General features: G+C 37.8%; 1 protein-coding gene across 2 annotated transcripts in view; it reads left to right on the top strand.

Annotated features, from left to right (window-relative positions):
- The window catches only part of arhgef25a (Rho guanine nucleotide exchange factor (GEF) 25a), a 107,179-nt gene that overhangs the window by 788 nt on the left and 90,735 nt on the right, over window positions 1-15,656 (top strand). For both annotated transcript variants that reach the window (XM_067370375.1, XM_067370377.1), the window contains exon 2: window positions 9,649-9,787. In XM_067370375.1, coding sequence (XP_067226476.1) covers window positions 9,649-9,787 — 139 coding nt within the window. The remainder of the gene's footprint in view (window positions 1-9,648; window positions 9,788-15,656) is intronic.

The raw sequence follows: 15,656 nt of genomic DNA, 5'->3' as shown, positions 1-15,656 counted from the left end.
GTCGGTTGCTGTTATTTTTCAGGGATGATAAAGAATAAAAAATAAACAAACAGAAATGCTTGATAGACGTAAGGATAAGCTTATTGTAAGTCATCCAATCTAACTGGTTTCAGTTCTGAAAACTATTTGCAAACATGCTCCAGGATGTGTATTTGTTAATTCGAGAATAAGAAATGACAGATGAACAATTAAACTTAAAATGTGAAGTGTGTCCTTTCTCTGTACATGTGTAAAGCTTCAGAAAAACAATTGATATAAAGATTATATGGCCCTGTGTTTATGAACATATGTTTAAAATTATGTCATAACAATGACATCTATCAAACGATGAACTAGGAAAAGAATGGAGGGATAAACAATGAAGTCATTCAAAAAATGACAGAAAAGCATTTCAGGGGAAAACTACGCAAGAACACAGTGACCGGTTTGCAGTGACACGCGAAAGACACTCTCCTGGGTGTTTTAGAGGAATTTAGAGTACTTGCAGGCACAGGAAACTAGCACTGATTAAGACATTTCCTCATAAACAAACACACACATGCAGTCTTCTTAAAACAGCTGGCAAGCTGTAGGTCTAATTGGCTGTTTACTGTCTTTAAGGCATTCAAAAAAAGTTTTAACATTTTTTTCCCCCTCAATCATATAACCTTTTTTCAAAACCACTCTGATGAACCTGTCGCTCAAACTGTAAGACAATACACAAGGGAAGTATTTTGTCTTTTGAATATAATATTACCCTTTTATTTAAAATTAACCCTTTTATATATATATATATATATATATATATATATATATATATATATATATATATATATATATATATATATATATTAGTTAAATAAGAAGGTTTAAAATACCACTCTTTTGTGTTTTCAGTTCCACTGCTCTTGCCAAAATAAAGTCTGAGGAGGAAAACATTTGCGTGAGGAATGTTAAGACTGGTTGGTGGAAAACCATCGGCAAAGAACATGAAAGTAAATGTGATATATATATATAGAAATGTAACATTTCAATATCAGTCTATTGGATAAACAATCACTAAAATATTGTTCAATCTTGTTAAAGTCAACCTTTGAATCTCAAACATTTCTCTCTAAAATCTTAAAGGGTTAGTTCACCCTAAAAATGAAAATTCTGTCATTAATTACTCACCCTCATGTTGTTCCACACCCATAAGACATTCATTCATCTTCGGAACACAAATGAAGATCTTTTTAATGAAATGAAAGAGCTTTCTGTCCCTCCATTGACAGTCTATGCATCTGCTACTTTCAAGCCCCAGAAAGGTAGTAAAGACATCATTAAAGGGTCATGAAACCCTAAACCAAAATTTCAGAGATTTTAACAGAGGTATGTGTGTTGAACACCATTGAAGACAATGTTAGCATCTGTTAGATTTAATAGTAGGGGGTAAATGGTTAAATTTTAGTTTTTATACGCTATTTTCATCTTCCGGGTTTAAAATCCTCATCCTGTCCACGTCACAGCGCACGATAGAACTTTGATGACTCATCGGTGTTTCATAATTATTAACGAGACTGAGTTTATCCAATGAGAAGACACTCTCTTAATTATTCATGACACCACGTGGATCTTTCCAATGACGAGGACGGTTAACGGCACTAAACAGCGAGAGAGACTGACTGACTGACGGTGCGTGTCCATTGGCGCGGAGCGAGCGGGTAAGCGCGAGTGTTTTCGGTTAATTCCTATGGAAGTTGAGCCGCGTGCAAGTTAAATGTGACGCTCAACTTCCATAGGAATGAATCTAAAAATGTTCTGGTCGCTTGCTCTGCTCCAGTCGACACGCAGCCTGACTGACTGAGCGTGTTGCAGGTTCGGCGCGTAGATCTATGCTATGTACGCAAGGTTTTTTTTAAGCATTTTTTTTTTTTTTAAATATATGCATGTATAGTGTGTATATAAACAACTATATATTTTATAATGACTGTAATTACACATGTACATTAATGTTTTAAATAGAATTACGATTACTGTAGGATATATGTAGCAGGTTATTCAGTAACTCTTGAAAAGACAAAAATAAAGTGTCAGTGTATTTCATTAGATTTGAACTTTTCCAGTTTTTTAAAAAAATTTAGTATTTCCTCACGTTTTACCACTGTTTTTTAGTGACGGTCGATATGCATGGGCTACTGGCGATGAGAGTTTCCCCCATCCTCTCTCCTCTCCTCTCCCCTCCCCTCTTCTCACAGCCACCACGCCCATTTAAGTTGCATTTTTCAAAAAGATTGTGAGCTAGACTTGAGCTGAAAGAGGGGGGTTTCATGACCCTTTAAAGGTGTCATCGAACATTTTTTTACAAGATGTAATATAAGTCTAAGGTGTCCCCTGAATGTGTCTATGAAGTTTCAGCTCAAAATACCCCATAGATTTTTTTTAATTAATTTTTTTAACTGCCTATTTTGAGGCATAATTAGAAATGCGCCGATTCATGCTGCGGCCCCTTTAAATTGCGCGCTCTCCGCCCCCTCCCGAGCTCTCGACTCTATCACTGCATAAACAAAGTTCACACAGCTAATATAACCTTTAAAATGGATCTTTACAAAGTGTTCGTCATGGAGCATGTCTAATCGCGTAAGTATGGTATTTATTTGGATGTTTACATTTGATTCTGAATGAGTTTGATAGTATGCTAATGGGGCTAAAGCTAACATTACACACTGTTGGAGAGATTTATAAAGAATGAAGTTGTGTTTATGAATTATACAGACTGCAAGTGTTTAAAAATGAAAATAGCGACGGCTCTCGTCTCTGTGAATACAGTAAGAAACGATGGTAAATTTAACCACATTTAACAGTACATTAGCAACATGCTAACGAAACATTTATAAAGACAATTTACAAATATGACTAAAAATATCATGATATCATGGATCATGTCAGTTATTATTGCTCCATCTGCCATTTTTCGCTGTTGTTCTTGCTTGCTTACCTAGTCTGATGATTCAGCTGTGCAGATCCAGACGTTAATACTGGCTGCCCTTGTCTAATGCCTTGAACATGAGCTGGCATATGCAAATATTGGGGTCATACATATTTATGATCCCGACTGTTACGTAACAGTCGGTGTTATGTTGAGATTCGCCTGTTCTTCTGAGATCTTTTAAACAAATGAGACTTATATAAGAAGGAGGAAACAATGGAGTTTGAGACTCACTGTATGTCATTTCCATGTACTGAACTCTTTTTATTTAACTATGCCGACGTAAATTCAGTTTTTGAATCTAGGGCACCTTTAAAGTAATTCACGTGACTCCAGTGGTTTTAACAGAATTTTTATTTTTGGTTTTATTTTGGTTTTTATTTAAGATTTTAGAGAGATATGTTTTAGAGATTCAAAGGTTGACTGTAACATGATTTAACAATATTTTAGTGATTATCAAATAGACTATTATACTTTTAGTGATTATCCAATATACTAGTATACTTTTTGTGATAATCCAATAAACTATCCAATAACCTTTTGAAATGTTACATTTTTCAAAACAAAACTCATCTATTTCAAATAAATGTTGTTATTTTGAACCTTTTGTACATTATAAAAATATTAAGCAAAAAAAATCCCTGTAACTTTTATAGTAAAAAAAACGAGAGCTGTGGTTGCCAGAACTTTACTGTAAAAAACGGTTGCAGCGTTTTAGGTTTTACGGGACAGCACTTAGTTTACGGTCTATTTTTCAAAACTGTATAATTTAAAGGTTTATATGAGCAATATCACACTCGTCGAGGCCGCAGGCCGAGTGCCGTAGGTAATCACAGCGTGCTGATATTGTCATGATCATGAGTTGGAGTGCCCCGTTTAGCCACTAGAGGGCACTCCAACATGGATTCTTGTTTCACTGTTTTTGACTACATTACCCATAACTCACCTTCCCGGACTCATTATCACTTCATTGCACCCAGCTGTCTTGTATTATGTTATTAGTGTTCTGTCTATTTATACTGAGTTTGTTTCTGCTATGTTATGGAAGTTTCGTTGTTTGTCACTGGATTCTCTGTTTGTTTTATTTATTTTGTATGGACTGTTTCTCTGGAGTTTGACCATTGCCTGTTTGGATAACGTTTTGGATTACCCTTTAATAAACAAAGCTGCACATGGATCTTACTCTCTTGTCTCTGTGTAATCCGTGACAGATATACAGCCATATCGCTACGAGTGTGATATTGCGTTTATACAACAGTTCGACGGCACGAGTGTGTAAATAAATAAGAACAACAACGGAGTGTCTTTAAAACCCTCTTTTGTGCAGCACTACTTCCTTCCGCCACGGATTCAAATCTCAGGTTGTCAGTTGAACCAAGCCTCCGTTACTAACTCTAAACGTCACTTTAGAACTAGTTACGAAGGAACGTTGAGTCGCTTCATTGAAACACATTGAATTCTCTACTGTATTAGAGAGAGAGAGAGTAGGCTATTAACTGTTACCTGTGTTTGGTATATTGCATTACATTCATTCTTCAAGTCGATGTCCATAATATATCCTTTATACAAGTCCGTTTGAATGTCCGCTGAGGAAAGCGATCTTTTTTTACAGCTTTGGGAATTTTCCATAGCATCCTATGATTTTACTGTCTATGGATTACACCCATAGACTGTAAAAAAAGATGGACGACGCGAAGCCGCTTCCATTGTATTGAACTGAAGCCAAAATGGGCAGACGAATGGGCGCTGACCATAGACTGTAAAAAAAGATGGACGACGCGACGTCGCTTCCTTCCATTGTAATGAACTGAAGCCAAAATGGCCGACCGAATGGGCGCTGACATGTTACGCAATACGTAAGTTTGGAGCCTGGGCATGCGCAGAAGGAACCGTCAGTGGAGCCGGAGGCGGAGTCGCGATATCAAACTTCCGCCCAGACGACTGCGTCATCATTCATGTATTTTAAATAGACTATAAAAATTATATACAATTTAAAATTCTACCTATAAAATAATAGGCTATTCTATTTCTAGAGCAATAATACTTTTAAAACAGCAAATTCAGTAGATAAAATCAATATAATATGCCACTAGAAACAACTCTAAATCGTCAGAAACGGTCCTGCCATTTTAAATCAAGTTCAACTAATGTTACAGGAGATCGATTGCTGTAATTAGAGTAAGCTATCATTAGTTTTGTCCTGCTAATTATTATTTTATACCCATAAAAATAATAAGTAACTGCCAGATAACGATCACCTGCTTTTTCCCGACATTGTTAACATTAGGTGTGTTATCTTAACTAATAACATTTATTAATTAGCTTATAACACCCATATTTAATGTTACAGAAAAAGGTTCAGTGATCCGTCAGATCCTGTAGGTCGGTTAGTACAGTTTACTGCTGAACAACTCATTTTGTTGGTGTTAAATAACAAAGAAATCGAAAATTAACAGTTAGTTAATACATCTTCAATCTCCCCTCGAAGCTCCGACAGTCCTCAGACAAGCTGAGCTGTCAATCAAGTTCGAATCATGACGACACGCCCCGTTTTTATAGCATCAAATTGCTAGCTAAAATCTAAATCATCACAAAAACGAACAATTGAATATATATCAGTGTGATAACAACTACCTTAAATGACCAAAACCATTTTTCATAAAGTTTTATTTGAAGCAGAATTTATTTTTAAGTTTTCACTGAAGTCTCATTCGACTGCATTGAGAGGGCGGGGTTTATGACCTGTACTGCATCCAGCCTCCAGGGGGCGATCAAAGAGCCCGTGGCTTCACTTTTCAGAACGTATGAGACACACCCGGCGCTGACACGTTACGCAATACGTAAAAAAAAAAGGTTTGGAACCTGGGCATGCGCAGAAGGAATCGTCAGTTGAGCCGGAGGCGGAGTTGCGATATCAAACTTCCGCCCAGACGACTGCGTCATCATTCATGTATTTTAAATAGACTATAAAAAATTATACACAATTTAAAAGTCTACCTATAAAATAGCAGGCTATTCTGTTTCTAGAGCAATAATATTTTTGAAACAGCAAATTCAGTAGATAAAATCAATATAATATGCCACTAGAAACAACTCTAAATCGTCAGAAACGGCCCTGCCATTTTAAATCAAGTTCAACTAACGTTACAGGAGATCGATTGCTGTAATTAGAGTAAGCTATCATTAGTTTTGTCCTGCTAATTATTATTTTATACCCATAAAAATAATAAGTAGCCTAACTGCCAGATAACGATCACCTGCTTTTTCCCGACATGGTTAACATTAGGTGTGTTATCTTAACTAATAACATTTATTAATTATCTTATAACGGCCACATTTGATGTTACAGAAAAAAAGTTCAGTGATCCGTCAGATCCTGTAGGTCGGTTAGTACAGTTTACTGCTGAACAACTCATTTTGTTGGTGTTAAATAACAAAGAAATCGAAAATTAACAGTTAGTTAATACACCTTCAATCTCCCCTCGAAGCTCCGACAGTCCTCAGACAAGCTGTCAATCAAGTTCGAGTCATGACGACACGCCCCGTTTTTATAGAATCAAATTGCTAGCTAAAATCTAAATAATCACAAAAACGAACAATTGAATATATATCAGTGTGATAAAAACTACCTTAAATGACCAAAACCATCTTTCAGAAAGTTTTATTTGAAGCAGAATTTATTTTTAAGTTTTCACTGAAGTCTCATTCCACTGCATTGAGAGGGCGGGGTTTATGACCTATACTGCATCCAGCCTCCTGGGGGCGATCAAAGAGCCCGTGGCTTCACTTTTCAGAACGTATGAGACACCCGATTACACCACAGCGCTAAAACAACTTCCTTTTGCAAAAGTTCCTTTCAATTTAAAAGTCTCTTGTGACTCATTCTCCTGTAAAGTGTTGCCGCCATCTAATGGCGTATTAATGTAATGTTCACTCAATCCATATTACTTAATGGACATATTTATATAAAATAATATTTATTGAACAACAAATAAGCACAATTGTACAGTTCAGTCAACACACTAAAAGCACTAGTTATTTAAAAAAAAAAAGTAAGTCACCATTTATGCTTGTATGTGGGTTTTACAAATATTTAACGAATGAAAAGGATTTTAAAGAGCTTGTGACAAAACCTCCTAACTCCATTGGATCCTCAAACTGTCAATCAAACCTCATTAATCCGCCTCACCTCTGAATGAAGTGCGCACGCAGTTTGGACATCTCTGTGCCATACAAAGGTAAATAAAAAAAACAAACATATGTTTATAAAGTTTAATGTTTTACGTATTTAAAGAGCGGAGAAGAGTCTGATATGTCCCGTCTAGTTGTAGCTAATATGCTATATAAGGATGTAACGTAACGTTTATTATTATCAAATTTAATATAACGTTAGCACAATTCGACTTGCTCTGGAACAAATAATAGATTAATAAGACCAAAGATTGCCCGTTCTATGTACTCAAATTGAATTATGTCTCATGTTTAACCACTATAAGAGCCAGCGGCAAATCCCCGAGGCACTGGCCGAGATGAAGCTGTTCTCGGCGGTTACAGAAGCACTGAACGGCCGCTGACGCACTTGAGATCGCATCTCCGAAAACTTCATAACAAACTGTAAAATAGGCGCTGTTATTAAATATGAGTCACATATTTCAGGTCTAAACAACTACATTCTCGCCTAAAAAACTATTAAAACTACAGTTCGTGGTACAAGAAGTAGTATTTGTAAAATTTACGGTTGATTTGATCGGCCGCCATGACGGTCATTTCAAGCGGAGTGATACAAACGGTGAAAAAGCAGTAGGAGTGCTGCTGTTATCACTGAAATATCGCATGGCTATCAGCCAATCAGATTCGAGAACCCAGTAGCGGTTTTAGGCACGGGCGAACCGGACAGCCGCCCGGGGCGTCATTTTTTCGTGACACATTGGGGGCGGCAGCACAAGCAGATTAAAAAAAAAAAAAAAAAAATTTGCGTCGTGAGGCGGTTTTTCATCATTTATATAATTTCACTGTGTGTGGAATTGGCAAATTGGGGGGGGGGGGGGGTACAAGGCTGCGTTCCATTTCGGTTTTTAAATGCCCTTCCCTCGCTAACTTTACTCGGTCTCGTTGACTCGGATGTACATCATTGCTTACGTTGCACGAGTGCCCACTTCTGGCGGAACCTTTGTATGGGCTGAACTGGAACGTCCTAAGCCCTTGATCACTTGGAATCCGCAATGGAGCTGATTTATTATTTATTTTTTCCCCTTACAAAATTGTTTAATACAGCATTCTATATGTATATATGTGTGTTTTAAATGTTTAAAAAATAATTAATATATCATAGAGTTGTTTGTGGTGGGGTAAAATAAACGCGATATGCGGTGACGTCACAATCGTGTTGCATTGCGGGTTATGGAGCTGCCTGAAGTGTACATATGAAGTAGACTCGCTCCCTCGGTCAAAATCGAGGGAGCGAGGGTCTGTCCATATAAACTTCCCTCGTCCACTTCACGAAGTGGAACGCACTTCAAAATGGCGGCAGGGATTCCCCCGAGGGGAAGTGTGTAGGGAAGTTCGCGAGAGCGTGTCTAAACCGAACTGGAACGCAGCCCAGTAATATAATTAATAATAGGCTAAAGTCAGTCACACACCTCGACTTTCTTCCAAACAATGCACATTTCATTCATAATGTTATAATACATATTTTATTTGTATAATATTCTTAATATTTTTTGTTGATAATAATATTGTTGCTCTCTGCTTTTGTTACTTTTTATATATCTGATTGTATATATTTTTGGCATATTAATATAGTGTATATTTATTTAAGTTCTGATAACTTATACTCATATTTTGTGCAGAATGGTGTTCATTGGGGGGGCTCGAAAGGGGTCTCGCCCAGGGTGTATTTCAATGTAGAACCGCCACTGCGAGAACCAGACAGAACTGTTGTATAAATTGTAATAATTACAGTTCATAAGTGTTTATTTTACACACTGTATAAAAAATCCATTACTTTTACAGTAAAATACGTATTTCATTAACTCAAATAATGTTAATGTTAATGTTAATTTACCAACCTATTAAAGAACTAATATCTGTTTTATACTTTTCAATACACTGACAACCCCCAATAACACAGCAGTGATGAAAGTCATCACAAGCAGCTTTTCCATAAGCTAAGAAGGACAATACTAATATATAGAAGGTGCACACAGTGTCATTCACATAAACACTAAACACCATCATGGTGTTTGAAAATACATCATGTGTCACGCAGGGAATTGTGGGAATGTCAGTTTACGGTTATGATACAATGACTTTTTTTTTCACTTCCAAAAACTGTAAATTTAACGGTATTTTAATGAAAAATTACATTAAATGTACCATTAGATCTATTACAGTTATTCACCGTATATAGTATGTAAACTTTCTGTAAACCAATGAACTTTTTTTTACCGTAGCATTTTTACTGTTAAAATCAAGATAATTTTTTACAGTGAAAGTTATAATAAGAATGTTTCATGAGCACCAAATTAACATGATTTCTGAAGGATCATGTGACACTACAGACTGCACTGGCTGCTCAAAATTCATCTTTGCCATCACATGAATAGCATAAAAGACTTTTTTTTTTTTTTTAAATAAGACACTTATTCTAACAAAAATACACATTTTACATATTATTTGTGACTGTCCATGTTTGGTCTTAGAACTCAGAGGATAATGAGCACCTGAGTGTGAAACCAGACCAGAAGAAAGGACAACAACCCCCTTGGGACACAGAGGGACTGAACTGGGATGATATGTCCCGGGACAGCCTGGAAAGAGTCCGAAGAAGAGACAGAGCAAGTAAGTCACAACAACCATATTTGGTCAAATGTATTAGCAGGTTAAACATACACAACAAGAGTTGGTAGGGATCAACTCCAACGTGAGGGAAATGGAGCCAAGGCACATTTAAAAAAAGAGTCTGAAAACTGACATGGCACAGTCTTGACCTTCAGTAACAAGGGAGTACATGGCATGCCAGTGTTGATGTTGATGTAAGGACGTGTTCCTGTTTAAAGTAGCTATCATTTCTGTTTTAACTACGCCTCTCTCCTGCCACATGTGATATCAGTTGTTGTTTTGATGTGAGCAATATACTTAATGAAAGAGTGATATCCTTATTATCGTCTGAAACCATATGAAAAAAGCGTCTTTCTGCTGGACTCAACCCACAATACAAACAAACATTCTGGCTTACAGTGTTTAGTGTTTGCCAAATATTTACAAATGCAGTTAACACTATCCAGCTTGTTTTGGGTGTTTACATGGAATTATAATGGTTTCATCATGGGCTGAAAATAACTTCACCTAAGATTTAAAGCCATAGTTTGATTTCCCTGTAAAGTGTAAACACTGTGGTGCTATCAAAACATAGCTCTGTTTGTTTGACCATTCCGTCCAGCAGGACATTAATAACAGTGGGTGAACCAATGGCAGAAGTTTGGGGTTGGACTACCTGTTTGTCTTACCAACGGGTCATATATAAGCAACCTGTTTGAAAACACTAATTGGATGCTTCTCAGTATGATGTTTCCTCGCACCTCCAGTCTGAGACCTGGAAATTGTTCATTATGGAGATGCATTATTTTAAAATTATTTGTAATAATTTATAAATTGCTGCATACCAGTTTAATGTTTAAAATAAATAAACAAATAAATAAATAAATACTTAAATATTAAAAAAAAGAATAAAACAAATTTGCATATATTTTCCTCCAACTTTACATCAGCCACAACCGTTTTAAGACCTTCTTTACCTTTGTAATGTATGGTTTACCCGTAAGTAAACCATACATTGCATATTTCACACACAGTACTTTTTTCTTTATTAAGATCTATTTAAAGTGCAGTAAGTGATTTCTGAGAAACACTGTTGAAAGTGGACCGGACCCTGAGCATCAAAACACAATTGTAGCCAATCAGCAGTAAGGGGCGTGTTCACTCTTTTTTTTGGGGGGGGGTGGCTGTGTTGCATAGAGTGTTCGTGAATTTGCTATGTGATCCATTTGGGTAGGGGCGTTTTTGTGTTACTCAGAAATTGCTTACTGAACCTTTAAGAATGTTTTAACCAAACTGTAACAACATAATTCCAGGTTATGCCAGTAAGTGGTGACAAGTGGCTATGTGTAAGTGACTTACTGAATCATTAAATTGATGTAGTTGATGTAGTGAAACTAGACACATTCACTGACAAAATTATGTCTAAAATGTAAGTTACTTATTATTAATTTCTTGAAATTCTATGTAAAATGGATATCATGCTTGCGTTCTTACTTTTAGTGAACATCAATTCGGCCATATCACAACCTTCTCCAGAGTTTAATTATTTAGTGTTTGTTGAAGGCTGGATACAATTACAAAAGAAAAATGCCACTTTTGTATATGTTATTATTTTAACTGCAGTCCAACAATGAAAGTCTGAAAAGGTAAATATGGCTAAAGCTGTGTTTTGGTTGTTATAGTGACTCTGTTGGGTGCAGATAAGTGGAGGTAACAGAGCTCTTATCAGATCGGCTTTGTCACAGGTCTAAACAGGTGGTTAATGAACCACACCCTGTAACTATACTGCCTGAACTGATAATCAAACGTACCTAATCAAGTTGTAGTGGGGGAACGATCTCTGCTAATCTTCCATGACGAAAACTGGATGAAAAAAGCCCTCAACAGTTTCCAGATGGGAAACCCACTCGCCTTTCTTTGCCCAATGTCTGGAAAAAAGCAATACACGTTGCAGCTATGATTATTTGGAGTTAAATGGATTAAATAGAGACCATCAGAACAGAAAGAGCTTTGTAGTGGGATGGGTACTGATTCCTGAGGTATGTGTCATGTAGCAAATCATTAACTGTTCAGGACGTGGTGTGTAAGAAAGCAAGGAGCACTATGATATTTGTCGCAAATGAGTCTGCTTAGAAGAACTGCAGTGTCAAAGCTGTTGCTTCTAAATGTTAGTTTAAGCCATACCAAGCACAAACAGCAGTGCCCATTTAATCAAGTTTGCTTGCTTATACACCTTTACTTATTTTGTTTACTTTTATGCTGTGAATTTGTTGTACAGATTTGTTTTTCATACCTAAGCGATGAACCAAATGATTATTCCACAAAGGTATAGTTCACTCAAAAGTGAAAACTCTTTTGTGTTTCATTTACAGTACTTATCTTTATGTCATTCCAAACCTGTATGACTCTCTTTTATGGAGCACAAGAGAAGTTCTGAAGATACTGTAAAGCTTTCAAGCTTAAATAAAGGATGCAAAATCACCTTAAAGTAAATGTCATAAGCACCAAAAGTAGTCCATGATTCCATGTGTTCAATTCCAAGTCTTCTGAAGCTTTGCTATAGCTTTTTATGAGAAATAAACAATATTCACTCTCCAGTGAGCTGTTCACCACTGCAACTTGATCATCAAAATGTAATACACCGATCAGGCATAACGTTATGACCACCTTCCTAATATTGTGTTGGTCCTCTTTTGCTGCCAAAACAGCACTGCCCCGTTGAGGAATGGACTCCACTAGAAGGTGTGCTGTGGTATCTGCACCAAGATGTTAGCAGCAGATCCTTTAAGTCCTGTAAGTTGCGAGGTGGGGCCTCCATGGATTGGACTTGTTTGTTCAGCACATCCCACAGATGCTCGATTGGATTGTGATATGGGGAATTTGGAGGCCAAGTCAACACCTCAAACTCGTTGTGCTCCTCAAACCATTCCTGAACCATTTTTGTTTTGTGGCAGGGTGCATTATCCTGCTGAAAGAGGCCACGCACCCGGCCATCCACGTGATGTAAAAGAAAACGTGATTCATCAGACCAGGCCACCTTCTTCCATTGCTCCATGGTCCAGTTCTGATGCTCACTGTTGGCAATTTTTGTGGTGGACAGGGGTCAGCATGGGCACCCTACTGGTCTGCAGCTATGCAACCCCATACACAACAAACTGCGATGTACTGTGTATTCTGACACCTGTCTATCAGAACCAGCATTAACTTCTTGAGCAATTTGAGCTACAGTAGCTCATCTGTTGGCCAGCCTTCGCTCCCCATGTGCATCAATGAGCCTTGGCCACCCATGACCCTGTTGCCGGTTCACCACTGTTCCCTCCTGTGACCACTTTTGATAAATACTGACCACTGCAGACCGGGAACACCACACAAGAGCTGCAGTTTTGGAGATGCTCTGACCCAGTCGTCTAGCCATCACAATTTGGCCCTTTTCAAACTCGCTCAAATCCTTACGCTTGCCCATTTTTCCTGCTTCTAACACATCAACTTTGAGGACAAAATATTTACTTGCTGCATAATATATTCCACCAACTAACAGGTGCCGTGATGAAGAGATAATCAGTGTTATTCACTTCACCTGTCAGTGGTCATAATGTTATACCTGATCAGTGTATATTGTGGAAACTTTTGGTCTCTGTGATCTACTTATGCTTACGATGCAAATCAGTTCAGTCCAAGTCAATAAATTATTCTGACTGGTTTTGTGCTATACCAATTAACTGATAAGATTTGACTCAAAAGAATAATTTGTTCACAACCCTGTTGAAAAAACAGCATACAGTGGGTACGGAAAGTATTCAGACCCCCTTAAATTTTTTACTCTTTGTTATATTGCAGCCATTTTTTTCCCTCATTAATGTACACACAGCACACCATATTGACAGAAAAACATAGAATTGTTGACATTTTTGCAGATTTATTAAAAAAAGAAAAACTGAAATATCACATGGTCCTAAGTATTCAGACCCTTTGCTCAGTATTTAGTAGAAGCACCCTTTTGATCTAATACAGCCATGAGTCTTTTTGGGAAAGATGCAACAAGTTTTTCACACCTGGATTTGGGGATCCTCTGCCATTCCTCCTTGCAGATCCTCTCCAGTTCTGTCAGGTTGGATGGTAAACGTTGGTGGACAGCCATTTTTAGGTCTCTCCAGAGATGCTCAATTGGATTTAAGTCAGGGCTCTGGCTGGGCCATTCAAGAACAGTCACGGAGTTGTTGTGAAGCCACTCCTTCGTTATTTTAGCTGTGTGCTTAGGGTCATTGTCTTGTTGGAAGGTAAACCTTCGGCCCAGTCTGAGGTCCTGAGCACTCTGGAGAAGGTTTTCGTCCAGGATATCCCTGTACTTGGACGCATTCATCTTTCCCTCGATTGCAACCAGTCGTCCTGTCCCTGCAGCTGAAAAACACCCCCACAGCATGATGCTGCCACCAACACCATGCTTCACTGTTGGGACTGTATTGGACAGGTGATGAGCAGTGCCTGGTTTTCTCCACACATACCGCTTAGAATTAAGGACAAAAAGTTCTATCTTGGTCTCATCAGACCAGAAAATATTATTTCTCACCATCTTGGCAAACTCCAGGCCTTTCATGTGTCTTGAGGAAAGGCTTCTGTTGGGCCACTCTGCCATAAAGCCCGACTGGTGGAGGGCTGCAGTGATGGTTGACTTTCTACAACTTTCTCCCATCTGCTGACTGCATCTCTGGAGCTCAGCGACAGTGATCTTTGGGTTCTTCTTTACCTCTCTCACCAAGGCTCTTCTCCCCCGATAGCTCAGTTTGGCCGGACGGCCAGCTCTAGGAAGGGTTCTGGTCGTCCCAAACGTCTTCCATTTAAGGATTATGGAGGCCACTGTGCTCTTAGGCACCTTAAGTGCAGCAGAAATATTTTTGTAACCTTGGCCAGATCTGTGCCTTGCCACAATTCTGTCTCTGAGCTCTTCAGGCAGTTCCTTTGACCTCATGATTCTCATTTGCTCTGACATGCACTGTGAGCTGTAAGGTCTTGTATAGACAGGTGTGTGGCTTTCCTAATCAAGTCCAATCAGTATAATCAAACACAGCTGGACTCAAATGAAGGTGTAGAACCATCTCAAGGATGATCAGAAGAAATGGACAGCACCTGAGTTAAATATATGAGTGTCACAGCAAAGGGTCTGAAAACTTCGGACCATGTGATATTTCAGTTTTTCTTTTTTAATAAATCTGCAAAAATGTGAACAATTCTGTGTTTTTCTGTCAATATGGGGTGCTGTGTGTACATTAATGAGTAAAAAAATGAACTTAAATGATTTTAGTAAATGGCTGCAATATAACAAAGAGTGAAAAATTTAAGGGGGTCTGAATACTTTCTGTACCCACTGTATATGCTGGTTAGGTATGTTTTGAAGCATGAAAGCTGGTTTGAGCTGGTCCTTAGTGGGTCATAAGCTGATTTAAGCTGGCCCTGAGCTGATCCTGAGCTGGAGCTAGTTGCTTAGAACTAGCACTTGACCAGCTTAAACTAGCTAAGGACCAATTAAGGACCACCTTAAACAAGCTCAAACCAGCTGACATGCTTCAAAATATACCTTACCAGCATTTGCTGTTTTTTTCAACAGGGAAATTAGACATCACTGCTTCTCTCATGAACACACCGAGAGATTCAAGATTTTCAGTCAATAATGACTTAAAATTTGAGCAGTTTCTCACTAAGAACTTTTGAATATAGCACATAAGAAACACTTCTAAGATATTGTCTTGCATCCTATCTGAAGCTAGAAAGCTTCAGTACCCATTTATTGAAATTCCTTTGAAAATAGGATTGAGAACATTTTTCAGATGTTCACCTTTTGTTACAAAAAAACATAGATTTGGAACAACACAAAGGTGAGTTACAATGACACAGT

The sequence above is a fragment of the Chanodichthys erythropterus genome, chromosome 20 (genome assembly GCF_024489055.1).
Source record: "Chanodichthys erythropterus isolate Z2021 chromosome 20, ASM2448905v1, whole genome shotgun sequence".
Taxonomy (NCBI): domain Eukaryota; kingdom Metazoa; phylum Chordata; class Actinopteri; order Cypriniformes; family Xenocyprididae; genus Chanodichthys; species Chanodichthys erythropterus.
The sequence above is the reverse complement of the archived record's forward strand: the minus strand, read 5'-3'. Positions and strand labels throughout refer to the sequence as shown.